This window comes from Megascapheus bottae, chromosome 20 (assembly GCF_031878675.1).
Source record: "Megascapheus bottae isolate mThoBot1 chromosome 20, mThoBot2.hap1, whole genome shotgun sequence".
In the NCBI taxonomy this organism is placed as follows: domain Eukaryota; kingdom Metazoa; phylum Chordata; class Mammalia; order Rodentia; family Geomyidae; genus Megascapheus; species Megascapheus bottae.
The window spans coordinates 39,593,202-39,613,273 of record NC_143528.1 but is presented as its reverse complement, the minus strand read 5'-3'; the positions used below and the strand labels follow the sequence as shown (position 1 = coordinate 39,613,273).

At 41.2% G+C, this 20,072-nt stretch overlaps 1 protein-coding gene across 1 annotated transcript in view; it reads left to right on the top strand.

Annotated features, from left to right (window-relative positions):
• Positions 1-20,072, top strand: part of Kif13b (kinesin family member 13B) — a 139,423-nt gene that overhangs the window by 23,608 nt on the left and 95,743 nt on the right. The window contains exon 3 of the mRNA XM_090353682.1: positions 16,777-16,789. Coding sequence (XP_090209808.1) covers positions 16,777-16,789 — 13 coding nt within the window. The remainder of the gene's footprint in view (positions 1-16,776; positions 16,790-20,072) is intronic.

Here is a 20,072-nt window from a genome sequence, read left to right as displayed (position 1 = left end):
CTTCAAATCACAATCCTCAGATCTCAGCCTCCTTAGTAGCTATAATTATAGGCATGAGCCACTGGCGCTTGGCTAGGATTTTATTTTATTTTATTTTTTATTTTTTTTGCCAGTCCTGGGCTTGAGCTCAGGGCCTGAGCACTGTCCTTGGACTTTCTCAAGGCTAGAACTCTACCACTTGAGCCTCAGCACCACTTCTGGCTTTTTCTATATATGTGGTACCAAGGAATTGAACCCGGGTCTTCATGCATGCTAGGCAAGCACTTTAACCACTTAGGCCAAACTCCCGGCCCTGGGATTTTATTTTTAAGAATAGTCATCACATATAGTATAAATTTCACTTTTGCTTCACTTTACTCAAACCTAATTTATATATACTTAGAATTAAATAACAACTTTCCTATTTCTTTTCCTTTTTTTTTTTGTCACGATGAGATTGAGCATAGGGCCTGTGCTTGTCTAGGAACCACTTTACTATTGAATTACACCCTCAGTCCTGATGGATGGATCATAATTATTGAAAGTAATCATAGATCTTTGTTTTGAGTGATATTTAAAATAAGTCAATAATGTTTTTCTAGTTTTAGGAAGGCAGATAAAATTTACATAAAGGTCAAGCATGTAAAAGTTATGTTTGCCATCTAATTAAAAAAAACTTTAGAGCTGAGATGTAGCTTAGTAGCAAAGTTTAATGTCCTTTTGATCATGAGTACCAAAAAAAAGAAAGGACAAGAAAAAAATACAGTTAAAAAAAACCTCTTTAAGCTATGTACTGGTGTCTCACACCTGTAATTGTAGCTTCTCAGGAGTCTCAGATCTGAGGATCATGGCTCAAAGTCAGCCCAGTCACAAAAGTCTGTGAGACCTTATCTCCAGTTAACCACCAGAAAACTGGAAGTCTTGCTCTGTGGTTCAAGGAGTAGAGCTCTAACCTTAAGCTGAAGAGCTCAGGGTCAGACCCAGGCCCAGAGTTCAAGCCCTACAACCAACCAAAAAACAAAAACACAACAAATATATCTTCACCTACCTGTCACTCACTCTTTTTGTTGTTGTTGTTGAAAGATTTTATTAACACTGACTTTTTTTTAACATATTTCAAATGTCAAGTTTAATGAACAAGTATTAAAGAATGGAATCTCTAGATGTAATCACTGGCATATAAATTTAAGAACAAAATTAAAATTAAGCTGAAAGTTTGTATGTCTTAGATACATATCAATCTATATATCATTATGTCTATAGAGTATTTATACCATCATAGATTTTTATGTCTATGTAGTTATATTTATATCTCCACGATCATGTTAATGATTTTGAGTACCCCAATATTGAGTCATCGCTCTTGTACTGTTTGGATCTAATATCTGCATATAAAGGAGACCATGCACCTTTTGTTCCTTTGGTCTTGGATTATCTCACTCAACATGATTTGCTCTAGTTCCATCCATTTCCCAGGGAATGCCATTATTTTATCTTGTCTGGTGGCTATGTAGAATTCCATTGTATAGATATGTACCACATTTTTTTTGTATCCATCTGTAGTGGGGCATCTGGGTTGTTTCCATTGCTTGGCTATTGTGAATAGTGCAGAGATGAACATGGCTGTGCATGTGTCCTTATTTGATGCTCGGGGTGGATGTGGGCAGGTCTACTTTTCGTATTTGTATTTTTTTTTTTTTTTTTGCCAGTCCTGGCTTAAGCTTAGGGCCTGAGTCCTGTCTTTGAACTTTCTCAGGGCTAGAGCTCTACCACTTGAGCCTCAGCACCACTTCTGGCTTTTTTTCTATGTATGTAGTACCGAGGAATGGAACCTGGCTCTTCGTGGCATGCTAGGCAAGCACTCTACCACTAGACCAAACTCCTGGCCCTTACTTTTAGTTTTTTGAGGAACCTCCAAACTGCCTTCCAGAGTGATTGTACTAGGTTACATTCCCTCCAGCAGTGCAGTAGGGTTCCTCTTTCTCCACATCCCCACCAGCAATTTGTTGTTGTCTGAGTTCAGAATATTGGCTATTCTGATTGGGGTGAGGTGGTATCTTAGGGTTGTTTTTATTTGCATTTCCTTTGTATGATGAGCAGTTTCTCATATGTTTCTTTGTTGTGTTAACCTCTTCTTTTGATAAGTCTCTCTTTAGTTCCTTTGTCCATTTAGTAATTGGTTTGTTGGGTTTGGGGGAGGATTAGTTTCTTGAGTTCCCTGTAGATATTGGATATTAAGCATTTGTCTGATATGTTATTGGTAAATATCTTTTCCTAGTTGGTTGGCTGTCTTTCTACTTTAGTAGCTATGTCTTTGTGCAGAAACTTTTTATTTTTAGGTAGTCTCATTTCTCGAGTCTCTCTCCAATCTGTTATGACCCTGGGACTCTGTTCAAGAATTTTTTGCCTGTGCCTGTGAGTTCCAGTGTCTTTCCTACTCTGTCATTTAGCAGTTTCAGAGTTACAGGTTTGATATTGATCCATCTGTCAGTCACTCCTGAAAACCATTATCTGTGAATAATACTGTTCTTGTTGCTGCGTCCCCCTTTCCTTTTTCTTGTATTGTTTTGACAGAAATTCCAATTATCCACAAATATTCTGATAATGTTTTATTATTAATATAACCATATACCATTGCTATCCTCATAGATAACGAGAGTTAGGTAATTAAAGTTGGGCATCCCTTACCTGAAAATGGGCAACTCTGTGAGTGCATGCAAGTAGTAAGTGGAAAGTCCCACATCTGGGCCTTCATGTGTCACACTCTCAATGTAGGAGCACTGTAAGTATTGTATGTAACTGCCTTTGGGCAGTTCCAAATGTAGAAGAATTTCATGTTTAGACCTGAGTCCCATTCCAGGATAACATATCATGTATTTACAAATGTCTCAGAATTAAAAAAAAAAAACACAGACTTTGAAATCTGGCCACTTTGGTCCTATGCATTACAGATGAGGAATACTCAATTTATAGCATTGTATTTTCAGCCATGATTCAATATCCAATTATTCCACTAATTTTTGCCCCACAGTTTGTTTTTACTAGGATCTAAATATGGTCTACATATGGTGATTGGCAGATAAAGTTTAACACAATGCAGAAGGTGGCTTGTTCGGTAGATAGATTTAAGAAGTAAATTTGTCACAGGGTTGGATTGTTCTCCTTTGGTCTCCAGAGCTTCTTGCCTTCCTTAAATTGTTTACTCTACCATTCCTCCTCATTTTCTCTGACTTGACCCTAGTTAGGGATCTTACTGCCTTGTGTTTAGGTTACAACAGAGCCACTTAAGTGTCTTCTAGAATCCACTATTATGAGGTTTATCCTCAGGCCTGCTCTTGCTTCCTGTAATCTGTCATTTGAATCTACAGCATTCACTGTTTCTACTGATTTAGAAACACTATTACTTTGGTGACAACTTTTTTTTTTTTTTTTGGCCAGTCCTGGGCTTCAGCTCAGGGCCTGAGCACTGTCCTTGGACTTTCTCAAGGCTAGAGCTCTACCACTTGAGCCTCAGCACCACTTCCAGCTTTTTTGTATGTATGTGGTACCAAGGAATCAAACCTGGGTCTTTGCTCATGCTAGGCAAGCACTTTAACCACTAGGCCAAACTCCTGGCCTTGGTGACAACTTTTATGAGTTTGTCTTTTGCATTATTGCCTAATACCTGTTTTATCCAAGGGAAGTCATGTGTGAGCAAAACCTTTGCCTGCTGGATTGTTCCTCCTGCTTCATCACTAGTCAGTTACTGATGGAGTGACAGCTGCACTCAGGTTCCTGTACAGTGTCACATCATTGGAGGAACTGTATGCCTCTCATTTGAAACTGTTTAATAACCAATAGTCATCCCAGTAAGTTCTTGTTTTTGAAAGGATGTGCTTTATGCATTTTTGCTGTGCTAGATCTTGTGCTTGCTAGGCAGGTGCCCTACCACTTGAGTCATGTCCTCAGCCTTCTAAGTACTTTCAGTCAGTAGTTGAAGAAAACCTTTCTGTACATGGATCTCTAACCTCACTGTTAGAGATGAACCTGTTTGCCAGGCCTTTATCCACATACTGAGCAGTTGGATCTTAGGACAGACAGTTCAGGACACATTGTGTTATGGAAGAGGGCTTTGGGCCTTGTTGTGTCCAGAAACTTCATTTGAGCTTTCAGGCTCTGATTTCACACTTGTCCCTGTATCAGACATCTCTTTATACTGCTCAGATTCTCCCACCTCATTTCTTTTGGGAACCTTTGATCATTCTCTGCCCATTGGCTCTTGCCAGCTCAGCCTCTCATGAGCAAAATCTGATATTCTCTCCTACTTGTTTTCTCTGGCCTTGCTCCGGGTGCGCTCCCTTGGGTGATTTCCTGCTCTCTCTCTAGGGTGCGCTCCCTAGCTGCTTGGAGTGCTGAGGCATCCTTTTGGTACCTTGGCTTGCAGGATGACTGGCTTGGTTGGTCCCACCTGCAGTGACCTGCTGGGTCCCTTCATCTCCCATTGTGTATAGCACTGGTAATAAAGACATGAATGTAGAAATTAGGAAGAGGATGGCCTGCTATTCCTATAGTGGATTGAGTTTTTAGTTTATCAGCCCCACAAGCATTGGAAGGCACTGAGCTAGAGTGGAGTTCAGTTGTCATTGTGGCTTGACACAACTGGTTGAAGAGAAGTGGGGGCATGGGTGTGGGCATGAGTTCTGGGTCTACCAGCTCATACCTGTGTAAGTCTGGAAGCTCAGCTCACCTCCCTGAACTTCAGTTGCCTTTTCTGTAAATGGCCTCAGTTCTAGCCCTACCACAAGAAAAAAAAATTGTATCTGTAATAGTTTTCAGGTTTGTTAGTCTAGCAGAGTGTTGTGGATTAACCCATGTTGTTGTAATCATTATCCTAAGACTTTATTGGAGTTGGTGAGAAGTTTTGGGCCTTCTTCCTTAAAACCACATCACCAGAAGGCATGTTACAGTAAAACCCAGACGGAAAGATGCTGCATACTTATTTGAGGCGGCCACAGCATTAGTCATAAAACCTGTTGGTGTTGATCAGAAAAACGATAGCTGAAGATGTGCAAAAACTGCTTCCAGAGAGAAATTCTGAACCTTTTTTTTTTTTTTTGGTGCATCATGGTGCTTGAATTTGGTCTGGGTGGGTGTGGCTGTCACTGAGCTGTTCAGCTCAAGGTTACCTCCCTACCCTTTAGTCAAGCCCCACTTCCCAGTTTTCTAGAGGTTAACTGGAGATGTGAGTCTCAGGTCCTTTTGTACCCGGCTGGCTTTAAACCTTGATCCTTAGATCTCAGCCTCAAATCTTAGCCTGTAACTAAGATTACAGGTATGAGCTACCTGCCTGCCTGGCCCGGTGGCTGCTGCTGCTGCCCCCTCTTCTTCCTTCTTCTCTTCCTCCTTTTTCCTCCTCCTCCTCCTCTTCTTCTTCATTTTCTTCATTTATTTATTTATTTTTGGTCTTTGTGAATCTTTTGATATTCTAATGAAGCCATGGATCCCTTCTTGGGAGCATCCTTAGAAAACTAAAATGCAGTTCCAAAGAAACCAGATATATACTGTTATTATGATCAGAAATATTTAATTAATTAATTAATTAATTAATTTATTTATTTTGCCAGTCCTGGGGCTTGAACTCAGGGCCTGGGCACTGTCCTTGGATTTTCTCAAGGTTAGAGCTCTACCACTTGAGCCTCAGCACCACTTCTGGCTTTTTTCTACGTATGTGGTACCAAGGAATCAAACCTGGGTCTTCGTGCATGCTAGGCAAGCACTTTAACCACTAGGCCAAACTCCTGGCCCCCTCAGAAATATTTTAGAGATGTGTCTGTCACTGTATTGACTAAAAAGACCTAGTATTAGGATAATTACTTTTAAAAATTTCTTTAAATATAAATGATACTTTAAGATACTTGCAACCATTAGAATATGATATAAAATAGTGCTTTTTTGATACTAGATTCATTATGACAAATAATGGAAAGAATTGCAAACTTTGGGTGATATGTTACCAGACAACGAAAGTATAATTAACATCAGTCTTCCCGTGAGTATCATAGACCTCTCGTTCACTCAGTGTGGGTGAAGCTCCCCGTTGAAGAATGTGTGTCCGTCATGACTGGTTTCCATGCGCAGCTTAATCCTGTGATCAGGGCATCAAATGTGAATTCCTCGTCTCTAGGTATGGATCAGAACTCAGGCCCGCATTTATAGCATGTGCTTGGGGATCATATTGTAGAATGAGACTTGTGTAAAACATACAAGCCAACAATGAGGATTTGGGGAGAGTCCCACAGGCGAGGGCCTATGAGATGCTATGGGATTATGCTTCCGTATTTTAAAATAAAGCACTGTCAGGAGAGGAGCTAGGCAAGCATGATGAATGCAGTAGTTCCACATGGTGGGACTGCTAGGAGAAGGGAGGCCATGGTTGCTCTTAGTTTTCTGTCAAGGTTAAAGATGTCATTAGAAACTGTGATGAGGGTGCTGCTGTCAGTTCTGAGGTGAAGCTGTTTCAGATAGAACAGCATAACCTTGGTAGTAGGAAGTGCAGAGGCAGAATGAGCCACATATATACCAATGCATAGAGTATGGGGAAGGGAGGGACAGAGACAGATCCTGTCCCAGCCATGAACACTTTACATATATTAACTTATTTAATCCTCCTGGCAGCACTGTTGTTATTTACCATCTTCTGCTGGAGAAGCAGGCACAGAGAGATTAAGTAACTTGCTCAGAGCAAACAAGGCCTGTCTGGCTCCATGGATCTCGAAACCTTGCAGTTAGTAGAACATTGCACTGATGAAGAGTGGAGGACAGGCCAGGCCGGGCAGGACTGCCCTGGGATAGTAGGTCAGAGGCCATAAACTTGATACCAGCCTGAGATGGTACAGATGCCTTGAAGGCAGAGTGCTGAGAATGGTAGAGGATTTTCCAGCCCTGGAAGTAAAGTCTGTGAGGCTATCTCAATTAACAAGCAAAAGGCTGAAAGTGGAGCAGTGGCACAAGTGGTGCCGAGCAAAAAGTGCTCAGGAACAGTACCCAAGCTCCGAGTTCAAGGCCCACTACCAATACACACACAAAAAGGGATACTCATTTGGGACAGAAATTTGCACTAGTCACAGCCAGTGTTAACGCTGTCATCGTAAGTAACCTGACTGGACAGCACCCCCGTGGCAGGGTTTCCATCATACATGCGTCGTCCAGTGACTCAGCTTTGGTTCTAAGATGTTTGTGCCACTTCACAGCAAAGGAAACATAACTGACTCATTTACTAGTATCCAGTTTTTGAGAACTCTGGGGCGAATGGAGAGGGTAAGCTTGCAAGGGCAGGCTTGCATTGCAGGCACCATTTAGAGCTGCACTCCGTGGATTCCAAAGAGAAATACATCCAATCCATCAACTGCAAAGGGCAGCGGCATCCCAGAAAGCCCTGACCTTCTGCAGCCAGGGAACCAGTAGGCCGTGCAGCACAGCAGCGCTTACGTGTGAGGGCTGTCACTTACCCAGTCCTGGGTGGCAAGGAACCGAGGTACAGCTCTGCCCATCATGGATTTATTAAAAATTGAAAACATGACCAAACTGCCATTCTTGTGATAGGCTCAGATTGTTCCTAGCCCCATAGCATCTTAGTGACTGAGCCTGGTGGTCTTGTGATGTTACAGCGGCTCATGCATGTCATGGACACAGAGGAGCCCTGGGATTTCTTCCTGCACTCACACCCACAGAGCCTGTGTGGCCCAGGAAGGGGAGCCTCTTGTGACTCAGATTAAGATTCATGTCAGAGTTCATGTCTGACCTTCAAAAGATTGTACAAGAGGGTTACTTTTTTTTTTTTTTTTTTGCCAGTCCTGGGCTTGAGCTCAGGGCCTGAGCACTGTCCTTGGACTTTCTCAAGGCTAGCACTCTACCACTTGAGCCTCAGCACCACTTCCGGCTTTTTGCTATGTATGTGGGGTACTGAGGAATCGAACCTGGGTCTTTGTGCATGCTAGGCAAGCACTCTACCACTAGGCCAAACTCCTGGCCCCAAGAGGGTTAACTTTTAATGTGTCTTTCGAGGCATCCAGTGCTTCTTATGAGAGTCATCCCTTCTATCACGCCCCCTCATCACATCTGTTCCTCACATTTCCCACTTCCTTCATCATACATGTATTGAGTATTCCTGCTGTATTTGTCCTCTGTTCCCTTTTTTATTCATCATCTAATCAGTTCTAAAGCAGTAAGGATTTTCCGGTTAGGACTAAATATTAAATTTTTCACCGTATAATCTTTCAGAGAGTTCTCCTCTGCACTCCCACATGTCACTTCCGTATTTAAAATTTTTGCTTTTATAGTGATAAACTAACAGTGTGACTTACACTGTGGTTTCTTAATAAATAGCTTCTGTTTGAGGTCAGTTGCTAATTTCGGTTATCAAATTGTGGATTTCTAGCTTGGAAAACAGTTGTAAGGTTTTTTTTTTTTTTTTTTTTTTTTGTTGTTGTTTTTGTCAATCATGGGGCTTGAACTCTGGGCCTGGGTGCTGTCCCTTGAGCTCTTCAGCTCAAGGCTATTGCCCTACCCCTGGGCCTGGGCATTATCCCTGAGCTAGTCAGCTCAAGGTTACCTTCTGGGCCTACCTTCTGAGCCACAGCACCACTTCCAGTTTTCTAGTGGTTAATTGGAGATAAGAGTCTCACCTTTCGTTCTTTAGTGCCTGGGTTGGCTTTGAACCAATCCTCAGATCTCAACCTCCTGAGTAGCTAGGATTACAGGCATGAGCTACCATGCCTGGCAGTATTTTATCTCTTCTTAATACTTATCCTTAAGAAAGCCTGTTAATTGAGAGGCAAAGCTCTTACAAACAGGAAAAGTTCAGGTTAATTGAATTATCTTTTTCAAAACCTGGATTCAATTTTATACTATTTTTTCCCCTGATTCTGGGGCTTGAACTTAATAATTAATAAGCCTCATGTTCTCACTTACCTTATTTGTTCATAGCTCTACATTTGAGCCATGCCCTTAGTCCAGCATATTGCTGGTTAATTGGAGATGGGGTTTTGTAGATTATTCTGTCTAGGCTGGCTTTGAACCTCACTTCCAGGTCTCATCCTCCTAAGTAATGGAATTACAGACGTGAACACCAGTGGCCAGCTGACAAAATTCAAAAAAGAATTGTATTATTTAAGCAGTTGTATAAAGGGGTTTCAATTCGATGCATCAGTGTATGGGTACAGTGCATCTTGATCAATGTCACTCATGCCAGTCTAAGAGGCGGCACAGATGGGACAGAGCCCCTTCTAGACTGTGGGGGAGCTAGGCAGGTAAGAGGCAGTGGGAGCTGTGAAGAGTCAAAGGAGTACAGGCGAGTGGAACAGGATTTCATTGGGCGGAACAAGACTATATCAGTTATGCAGTCGGCTGAGCTGGAAGAATCACGTGAGCCCAGGTGTTCTGGTCAGCCCAGCAAGGCCTTCTTCACCAGTTTCCTGAGGCCAGCCTGTCTGTGGACTGGAATAAATACTTGCTGAATGAATGCCTGAGGAGGAAACCGTGCTCATGGATTGAGAGACATTACAGGCATGGAAACCACATCTCAGGGAAGGGATAAACAAAGTCGTCTCCACCAAACTAAGCTGTATTTCCTTGTGGTAGTCAAGTGGATAATTAGGAAATGCTTGAAAATTTGATTTCTGCTAAAAAGAAGCCAAGCAAAGTCTTGCTAAGCAATGAATTTGGGAGTAATTATAGTAATGAGCTTGAAATTTCAGTTTTTCTCAACCTGATAGCTGACTTCAACCGCAGACAGTGTTGCATCATGAAACAAAACCACGCTAATGATGAATATGTTTATGAGCATGCGTGGACAATTGTGCACTGGCATTTCAGGGTGTACCATTGCTTTTTCCTTGAAGTTTTTCATTCTTTCCAACTTCAGTTTGAATTCTTGACCTACCACTGCTTATATGAAGACAACATTTTTCCTTTATAATTCTGATGGCATTATTACAGTAACATTTGAGTTGGGAGTCCCTTGTTTAGGAACCTAGGAGTTGAGCTGGAGTTGAGCTGAGCCATGCCTCAAGGCCCCATGTTTAGGATTTGATAGCTTAAAGTAGATTGTCTTATTGGATAGTCAGAATCTGCAGTACAGTTTTGGGGACTGCGACCATGTTCTGTGTTTAATACCTAGGACTTGCATTTGGAGATGGCGTCTTCATTGATGTGAACTAGTGTATGAAAGCAAGAAAACACCCGTTTTCTTGAGCTGGCACTTATATCTCAGCCATCTACAGAGAGGAGAGAAGACACTAGAGGTTCAGGTGTACCTGATGTTGCTATGAGGGAACTTGGACCAGATGGTTTCAAGTTTTAATATTTGGAAATCAAGATTTTTGTAACTTGAAACCTTTTAGTCTTGCCCTGTTGGCCAGTACTGTGAGGTCTGGACATGGCAGCTGAGGGCTGCATGGGGCCGGTGGTTCAGGTGGTGTGGTCTCTATGGGAAGAGCCTGGTAGGGAGAGTTACTCAATTTCACTCAGCAATGACTTTCCCCACATAAATCCAGTCTAATCAAGAAGAAATTCAGTCATATGAATCTAATTAAGAAAATAACAATCTGCTGAGAGCAAGTAGCTTCACGACTATCCGTGATTCATGACTATAATCCTAGCTACTCAGGAGGCTGAAATCTGAGGATCTTGGCTCAAAGCCAGCCTGGGCAAGAAAATCCATGAGACTCCTACCTACAATTAACCACCAGAAAGCTGGAAATGGAGGGGTGGAGTGCTAACCGTGAGCACAAAACCTCAGGGACAGTGCCTAGGACTGGCAGAAATAATGAAACAGAAGCTTCTCAGGAAAATACAGATTCATACAGCTAGAAAGCACTAGTGCTTACAGGAGTAAAAATGGCAAATTTCATCTGCTTGGAGTCTGTTTCAGGAACTTGTTTTAGTCTCTGTATATATTTGAAGCTATTTGAATGTGCAGTTATTCGAATGAATGTGTATTATCATATTATATATTTTTCAAGAGACCCCACAAATGAATCAATGTCTTTGGTTGAGTTTAAGCTTTCTGATGATGAAAAGTGGCTAATGAATTGAAACTCCTGTTGGGATGTGTATCTGACAGATATAAACAGGAGGTGATTTGCAAGTGATCACTTGAGTTAACTAATGATTGTGCGCTTTGAACTCTCCAATGCTTGACAGTTTGATCCTCAGATATCAGCCCCTTGGGTAGGTAGGATTGCAGACTTGAGCCACTGTGCCCGGCTCTTCTGTTTACTCTTAACCAGTTGTGGTTAGAGGGCCTGGCATTGTCCAAGTATCAGTGTGTGAGATACAGGAAATGATGAGGTAGCAGGAGTGAAGAACTCTCTCCTGTGGGTGTCATGGGGAGTGATGCCCTAGCTGTAGCCTGCCTACCTCTGATCCTTCAGTGGTTTCCAGGAATTTTGTAGTAGAACTTGATGAATGCTTGCTGCTTGTTTTCTTATTGTAGATGAGGACAGATTCTCATTTCAATGGGTTGTCTTCATCAGTTACTTTTCTGCTCTCCTTAGATCTACTGATGGAGACATATCTATATTAGAGAGATACTCTACTTCTGGTAACTTTGCCCAGTAGATCCTGTAAGATTCTAGTGGTTTGGTTTATTCTCACTGGTGGAATTTATTCCCTAAATCCGACACTCTACACACATATACTATATTATTCATGATGCTGTCAAAAACCATTCTGTAAAGCTGAATGGAATATTTGAGATGTTGTAGGGAAAAATGGGCCAGACTTAGTGATCTATCCCTCTTTAGTGTTGGCTATATAAGCAAAGGTAGAGAAATGTCCTCAGTGAGTCTAGTCAGAGTATTAATTTTTTTTTGTCAGGCCAGCTTTATTCCTGTGTGACAGGAAAAATAGTGACCATCATACAGATTGTTGGTTGCTGGTACTGCCAGCTGAGTCCCAAAGAACAACATCATTACATAGTGTTGGCTGTGTTAGAAGCTCTTTGTAATCTGTACCAGAGTGACTTCAGTGGGATGTATAAAAACAGATTCTAAATCTGACTCATTGTGAGGATTCCAACTTAAACTTTAGAATTAAAAGAAGTGATTGTACTTAGATTTAATGTTTAGTTTTGGTAGTTCACAGCAGTCATTCATCATCCTATTGGCATTTTTATATTTCATGCATGAATAATGCTGTATAGTTTTATTTTTAGATCTAACAGTTTTATTTTTGTAATGGTCAGAAGTATTAATGAAAAATTACATAGATCATCATCATCATGAAATTGCCACTAAATTCTTATATTCTAACTTAGTAATCCCTACTATAATTGTACTTATTTTTATGATGTAATGTATTATTTAAATGAGTAATAAGGACAGGCCAATAGAAATAAAGAAAATAGCTTATTTATGGGTAAGAGTTTTAATCTGAAACATAACATCCTTATAATGGGTGGGGGTTGGGAATAGAATTTAGGGCTTTGCACCTGCTATTCAAGAGCTTTACCACTGAGCTATGTTTCTCAGTTGTAGTCCTATGATTTGTTTTTCCTATCCTCTTCCAAAAAGCACTTCTGTTCATGTTGCTCCATCTGAATTGATGATATTTACATCTCCAGTAATGAGCCTGTCTCTATTTGGGAGTTAGTAATCACTGCAGGAAGGAATCAAATCGATGCTAAAAGTTAATGTGTGAAAGCACAATAGAACACGGGCTAGTTACATTGTCTCAAAGCCTTTCCTCATAAAACACATGTCACCCACAAAGGGGAAAACAGTTACAATGGGGAGACCTAGTAGATACCCCTGGCAAACTTACTGGAATTTGCCTGACTTTTTAGAATGAGGATGTCATAGCCTCCTGGTGTTGATAGCTAATTTCCAGAAGTTGGAAATTGTATCTGTTGTTAAGAGAAGTCATTAACGTTGTACAGGAATTTTTTTGCACTGCTTTTGTAGCTTTTTGTAAGTCAGGAAGTATTTCAAAATGAAGTTAAGCAACAGCAAAATTAATTCAGCTAAGCTGAGTAAAAAAGGCTTGTACTTTTTGTGATATTTCTTTTGATTAGACAGCAGCTGGTTTTCTTTGCGTCCTGAATCTCCACAGTGACCTGGGTAGCTGAGGTTTCTAAATAAGGGATCCTGGAATCGGTGAGGCATGGCTAGACTGAATGACAACTATCCCTTGATAAGGTTTTGTTTAATTAATCAATTTACTTATTTTTTTTGTACAGAGCTGTAATTACATCTCCAGGTATCCTCTGGCTGTATAAGTTATTTGAGCTTTACTGTTGTAGCTACCAGAATCTCTAGCTGGAACCTTAGCTCTGTAATTAATTTTCTGGCTTGTTTTTTTGAAGCTATTCTGAATGCATGTTAGTCCCATTGTCACATATTATTGGATTATGAATTTATTGGTTTTTAACTTTTAAAAAACTTCATTTAAACTTGAAGTAACATACTTTTTTTTTTTTTGTCCTAAGAAGAGAGAATGTGGAGTTTTCATCTGTATACTGAATAGTAAACTAAGTACCAATGGGTAACTTGTGTTGAGTAATAATTAGAATGGAGGAATTTAATACATTGGGAGATGTCAGTGTTAACAGAAGTGGCTGTTAATGTGTGGCTCATGCTTCTTCAGTTCAGGCTGTTTTGACCAGAGTATAGTGGGGAAAGGCCGTGGATTTGGGAGACCGAAGACCTTGTTTTGTACCAAAGATCCATGACTACCTATTACTGTGTGCTGGGCCATCTTTTAGCTTTTCTGAGCTTTAAGTTACTTGTCAGTGAAGCCACTTAAAACAGCATATTGCAGGGTTTCTGGGTGCATTGAAGGAAGTAGTGCACTGTGTACCTGCTCTTTCAGGGGCATTTCAGACATACTGCATTCCTTAACTACAGCTAGGTTTTGATGAAGCTATATCTAATTGAAGATAGGGTGCTTCTCTTTTTCATGAGGACTTACAGAACAGTGACAGCATATGTGGTCACCTGTGCTATACATCCTGTCAGGAAATTTTTCCATATCTCATATTCCAGAGAAATTGTTTTTTCTTATGTCACATTGGGCATAAGAAACTCTTAGCAGACATGCATAGCCACTTTCAGGATGTTTTAGGGTTGGTTTTTTTTTTTGGTCAGTCATGAGACTTGAACTCTGGGCCTGGGCAACATCCCTGAGTTCTTCAGCTCAAGGCTACTGCCCTACCTCTTGAGTCACAGTGCTAGTTTTGCTTTTCTGGTGGTTAATGGGAGATGAGTCGCACTGGGGTTGGAAGGAGGGAAATGGGGACAAAAACCTGAGAAGGGGTACCAATGTGTGAGAAGTAATGCACCTTCTACCTGCTATACATTACCCCAACAATAAAAAATAGAAAAAAAAATAAAGAGTCTCATGGACTTTTGTGCCTGGGCTGGCTTTGATCTGATCCTCAGATCTCCGCCTCCTGAGTAGCTAGGATTACAAGTGTGAGCCACTGAGCCTGGATTTTTTTTTTATGGTTTGAATCTTGGAAGGCCAGTGACTACATGCCCCACTCCTATATCAAAAGCCAGCAGCCAGAAATTTTTTGTTTTTCTTTTAGGGTTCTTATCTGAAGTAATTTGGTACAAATAAATGTTATTTCCTTTGGAGGAAAATTATATGACAAAAGGACAAGAAGACAAGAAGATTACTGAAAGTAAACATTTTCATGTACAGTTTCCTTAAAAAAATTTTTTTTGAGACAAGGTGTCATTATGTAGTCCAGATGGGCCTTGAACTCCTGCTTTAGCCTCCTAAGTGTTGAAATTACTCATGTGTGCCATCTCACCCAGCTTTATTTGTCTGATTTTGATATTAAACTATGATTATATGAGTGAATCCTGACGCTTTCAGGAATTACACACTCTGAAGCACTGAGGGTGGAAGGGTCATGTCTATTCTCTTGTGTTCAGGGAAAAACGTACATGTACATACTTATGTCTGGAGAGAAGAGAGGAAAGCAGTGGTGACTGTTCACAGTGGGAGATGTGAGGGTGACAGGTCTGTGGGAGTTCTTTGTATTTTTTCACAACTTGGATATACACATGGTGCTATGTTCTTGTACCTGGGGAGGTGTAAGCCAGTTAAAGTGACAGGGCAAGTGTACAGGAGTAAGTATTAAGTGATGCTGTAAGTAGTAACTCCAGAAATTAGTCTTTCTTTTGATGCATCTTTTGTTCTTAGAATGGAATTCACTTTTTGTAGAAGGTTCTATGTTGATAAGAGAGTAAGCCGCAGCTTTGGAAAAGTAGAGAAAAGTACCTGAAATGAAGTTACATAAGAAGGAAAGTTTTAGGGGAGGGTTAAGATATGGTTTCACTATGTAGTCTAGGCTGGCCTTGAACCTTGAACTCTAGATTTGCTGCCTCAGTCTTCTGAGTGCCAGGACTATAGGTATATACAACCATGCTGAGCTCAGAAAATTATTAATTTTTTTGCCAGTCCAGGAACTTGAACTCAGGGCCTGGGCACGGTCCCTGAGCTTCTTTTGCTTAAGGCTAGCACTCTACCACTTGAGGCATATTGCCACTTCTGGCATTTTTCTATGTATGTGGTACTGAGGAATCGAACCCAGGGCTTCATGCATGCTGGGCAGGCACTCTACCACTAGGCCACATTCCCAGCCCAGATGTTTTTTATTAGCTTATATTAGTTATACTTGGGGGAGTGGAGCTCATTGCTACATTTCCACACTTGTTTATACTGTATTCCAATCAATTTCAGTCCCTCTTCACACTCTTGCCTTTCTCTCCCTAAAAACTAGCATACCCAGGAGGTTTCCTTGTTTCAGTTTCATAGATGCAAACAGCCTGTCTCAACAATATCCAACTTCTTTTTTTTTTTTTTTTTTTTTTTGCCAGTCCTGGGCTTGAGCTCAGGGCCTGAGCACTGTCCTTGGACTTTCTCAAGGCTAGAGCTCTACCATTTGAGCCTCAGCACCACTTCTGGCTTTTTTCTATATGTGGTACCAAGGAATCGAACCCAGGTCTTCGTGCATGCTAGGCAAGCACTCTAAGCACGAGGCCAAACTCCCGGCCCCATCCAGCTTCTTTTGTCCTGTGTGCCAGCACCCCTTTCCTGCTAGCCCCATTAGTACTCATCATCCTCTCACCCTCTGTTGACCATCAGCTTTTGTTGGGTTTCTCTGGGCTGCCCTCATAAGGACTTTCAGTGTATTATGAAGTTCTCCCTTCTTCCTCTCCTGAGGAGTCATAGGAGATCTTTTTATTTTATTTATTTTTGCTGGTCCTGGGGCTTGGACTCGGGGCCCAGGCACTACCCCTGAGCCTCTTTGTGCTCAAGGCTAATGCTCTACCACTTGGGCCACAGTGCCACTTCTGGTTTTTGAATGGTTAATTGGAGATAAGAGTTTCATGGGGACTTTTCTGCCTGGGCTGGCTTCAAATTGTGATCCTCAAATCTCAGCCTCCTAAGTAGCTAAGATTACAGGCATGAGCCACCAGCACCCATCTTGGAAGATCTTTTAAAAGAAATATTAGTAAGTCATGTACAAGGCAAAATATAAAAGGCAGGAAAATTAGAACATTTTGTCCAGGTAGTCTGTTTTTTCTGTTGGAGAGATACAAGTTAGTTTTCTATAATTTGCAATTCCCTGCACTTCGTGTTAATCGATTATTAATGTACATTTCAATTATTTTGTTTTAAAGGTAGTATTTTGTTTTATTGCAGTTCTTTGTCATGTTTATATTATCACTTTTCAAGAAGTATTTTCTAAACTAAAGTTCTCTCTCTCTTTCTTTCATGTCAATGTGGCATCTACTGGGAATGCAGTGGCCAGCCAAAGGTAAGAGACTTGGTTTGTTGTAAGATGTTTGTGCATGTTCTTGAAGTACTGTACAGTTTTCTTCTCAAAGCTAAAAATATTTTCTGTCCATCAGTTAATAATCATCTGTCAGCCTTCTCCCAAGTCCAAAGCCACGCACTGGCACAAAACGGATGGAGGTTTATGGAAAGCTGTGTTTGCACTCTGACCAGTTCTGTTCAGTCTCCTAGCAACACCAACACAGATTCCTTGTGTGCCATAGCTTGGCACAGAACTGTAGTTCCAAAGTCTGGTTGCTCCTTTCTAGGCCAATTCATTCTCCTGGCACCTAAGCCAGCTCGGATGGCTTTGCCAGACGCATAGAAACCAGTGGGTCCCCATCTTCCTGCAGGGCCTGGGATGACCCATGTTACCTCGGGGGACTTATAGATATGCTGAACCATGCAAAGACTGTATTTTTGATGTGACTAGGATCTTCTTTGAAGCTAGTTAGGATTTCCAGGAAGTTAAATTTCATCTACATTCTTGGGACTTGTTTTCATTTTAGAGACTGTGGTTGAATTGTAATTCTATTCACTGTTATTGTTGCTAAAATATGTGTAGGCATAGTATTTGGGACTCTGAATAATGACTAGTTGATATGGTAATCTTTTTTTCTTTCTTTGCTTCTTCCCTTCTTTCCTCCCTTTACTCTCCCTCCCTTCCTTTTATAGGGTAGGATCTCCCTGTATAGCTCAGACTAGCTTTGAGCATACTATTATGAGTCAGGTTGGGCTTGAACAGTCTCGAGGTATTGTGTAGAGCCATATCTGGTCAGCACTTCCCTCATATTTCCTATGAAAGAAAGTGATTGTGTGTGTGTGTGGGTGTGTGCGCACGTGCACACACCCACACCCACACCCACCCACACCCACACACACACACACACACACACACACACACACACACACGACTATGCAGTCCTAGGGCGTAAACTCAAGGCCTGGGTGCTGTCCTTGAGCTTTTTTGCTCAAGACTAGGACTCTACCACTTGAGCCACAGATCCATTTCTAACCTTTTGCTGCTTATTTGGAGATAAGAGTTTCATGGACTGTCCTGCCTTGGCTGGCTTTGAACTATGATCCTCAGATCTCAGCCTCCTGAGTAGCAGGAGTAGTAGAATTACAGGCATAAGCACCTGGCTTTTTTTTTTTTTCCAAGCTGACAGAATTGCAGTTAGGATGTGCCGAAATAATTTCACCACTACTTAAAAAAAATCCCCATTTTCTTTAGTTCAGGTGTAACTCGTTTAGAAAAACGTTGACTAAAAATATGGACACATTATTAACACTTGAGGTTATTTAGGGAGGAAGATGTACTTGGCAGACATATTTAATCAGAAGGCTGAGATCTGAGAACCGACGTTCAAAGTCAGCCCATGCATGGAAGTCTGAGAGACTCTTATCTCCAGTTAACCACCAGGAAAACAAAACAAAACTGTGGCTCAAGTGGTAGAGCACTGGCTTTGAGCTGAAGAGCTCAGGGACAGTGCCTAGACCTAGTGTTCTTCAAGCCCCTCGACTGACCAAAAAAACACAAAACACAAAAAAACCAAAAAATTTCCATGTTAAGATTGTTAGTGTATATTTCTTTCTCTTAACAAATTTTTTTTTAATTTTAAGGAATAATGTTTATTTTTTAGAAAAAGATGGGTTTGATCACTTTATGAACCCATTGTCTAGAAGGTACTAGAGTAATTTTAAGAACTGTGACTTCATGGAGGTCATTGAATTTTTCTTTTTTAGTAAATAAGCAGTAAGTGTTGAATAATTACCAGCTCTGAGATGAGTTGTGGCACTTTTCACATACAGGAGGAGATCCTAGGCAAACTTGAGTTTATGGTTTGAACTAAGAAGGAAAGGATAAGGGAGAGTACCACATTCACACTTTTATTATGGTACAGTGTATTGTATAATTGTTCAACTTTACTATTAGTTTTTGTTAATCTACTACTACTTCTACATTATAAATTGACTTTATTTTAGGTCTAATGTATAGGAAAACATGGCATATATGGGCTTTGGTTCCACCTATGATTTCTTTTTTTTTTTTTCTTTTTGCCAGTCCTGGGCTTAAGCTCAGGGCCTGAGCACTGTCCTTGGATTTTTCTCAAGGCTAGAGCTCTACCACTTGAGCCTTAGCACCACTTCCGGCTTTTTCTAAGTATGTGGTACCAAGGAATCGAACCTGGGTCTTCGTGCATGCTAGGCAAGCACTCTACCACTAGGCCAAACTCCCGGCCCCATCACCTGTGGTTTCATCTGTGCGTCATCTTAGGGTCTTGGAATGTGTCTCCTGTGGGGAAGAGATTGATGTAACTTAGATGACTGTGGAATTGGGCAAGTGTAGCCTAGTTGTACAGTATGGGCTTATTTTTTTTTTTTTATGGTTGTTTGAACTCTGGGCTGGGCTCTAAGCTCTTCAGCTCAGGGCTAGTGCTCTACCACTTTGAGCCATAGCACCACTTGTCTGATGGACTTTCCTGCCCAAGCTGTCTTTGAACTGGGATCTTCAGATCTCAGCCTCCTGAGTAGCTAGGATTACAGGCGTGAGCCACTGGTGCCTGGCCAGTATGGCCTTTTGAGCCTTACTGCCAGGTTAAGCTCTGAGTTCAAATCTCACTTCTCTTCAAGCTGGGCTTCTTACCTTTGAACTTCTGACCTTTGAAGTAGGTCTACTCATAGCTGGGTTATTGCTATGATTACTTCAGTGATAGCTTTTGTAATGAGATCAAGAATAAAGAATGTGATCAGGATAAACCCAATAATAACAGAGGAAAGTGCCATTTTGAAGTTGGTATATAATACGTTTACTCATGTGGTAAAGCATTGAACAACAGTTCACCTTGAAAGAAAAGAATCAGGATGCTTTCTGCTTAGCTTGGTGAAAGACAGAATTAAATTACATAATGTGATAAAGGATGAGAGCTAGAACAGAAGTAAATTAATTTGAGCATTGTGTGTGTGTGTTTTAATGCTATCCTATGTCAGTGATTCCACACTGTGGGTGGCAAGTAGGGTTTAGAAAGTGGCCCTCACTGGGCATCGTGATGCACAGTTTTTTGTGACTGCCTTCCATCTCTTCCTCCTGCTTCCCTTTGAATCGGAGCATGACTTCTAGTGAACCAGCAATGTGGGTAGATGTATTATTGATGTTCAGCTCTGGGAAAAGGCGAAGGGTGAGCAATTTGCATGGCAGGACTGGGCCTGGGCGTGGGTTTTCTAGGCTGTGAGGCTTCTGCCTCTTCTTGGGATTTGTCAACCAC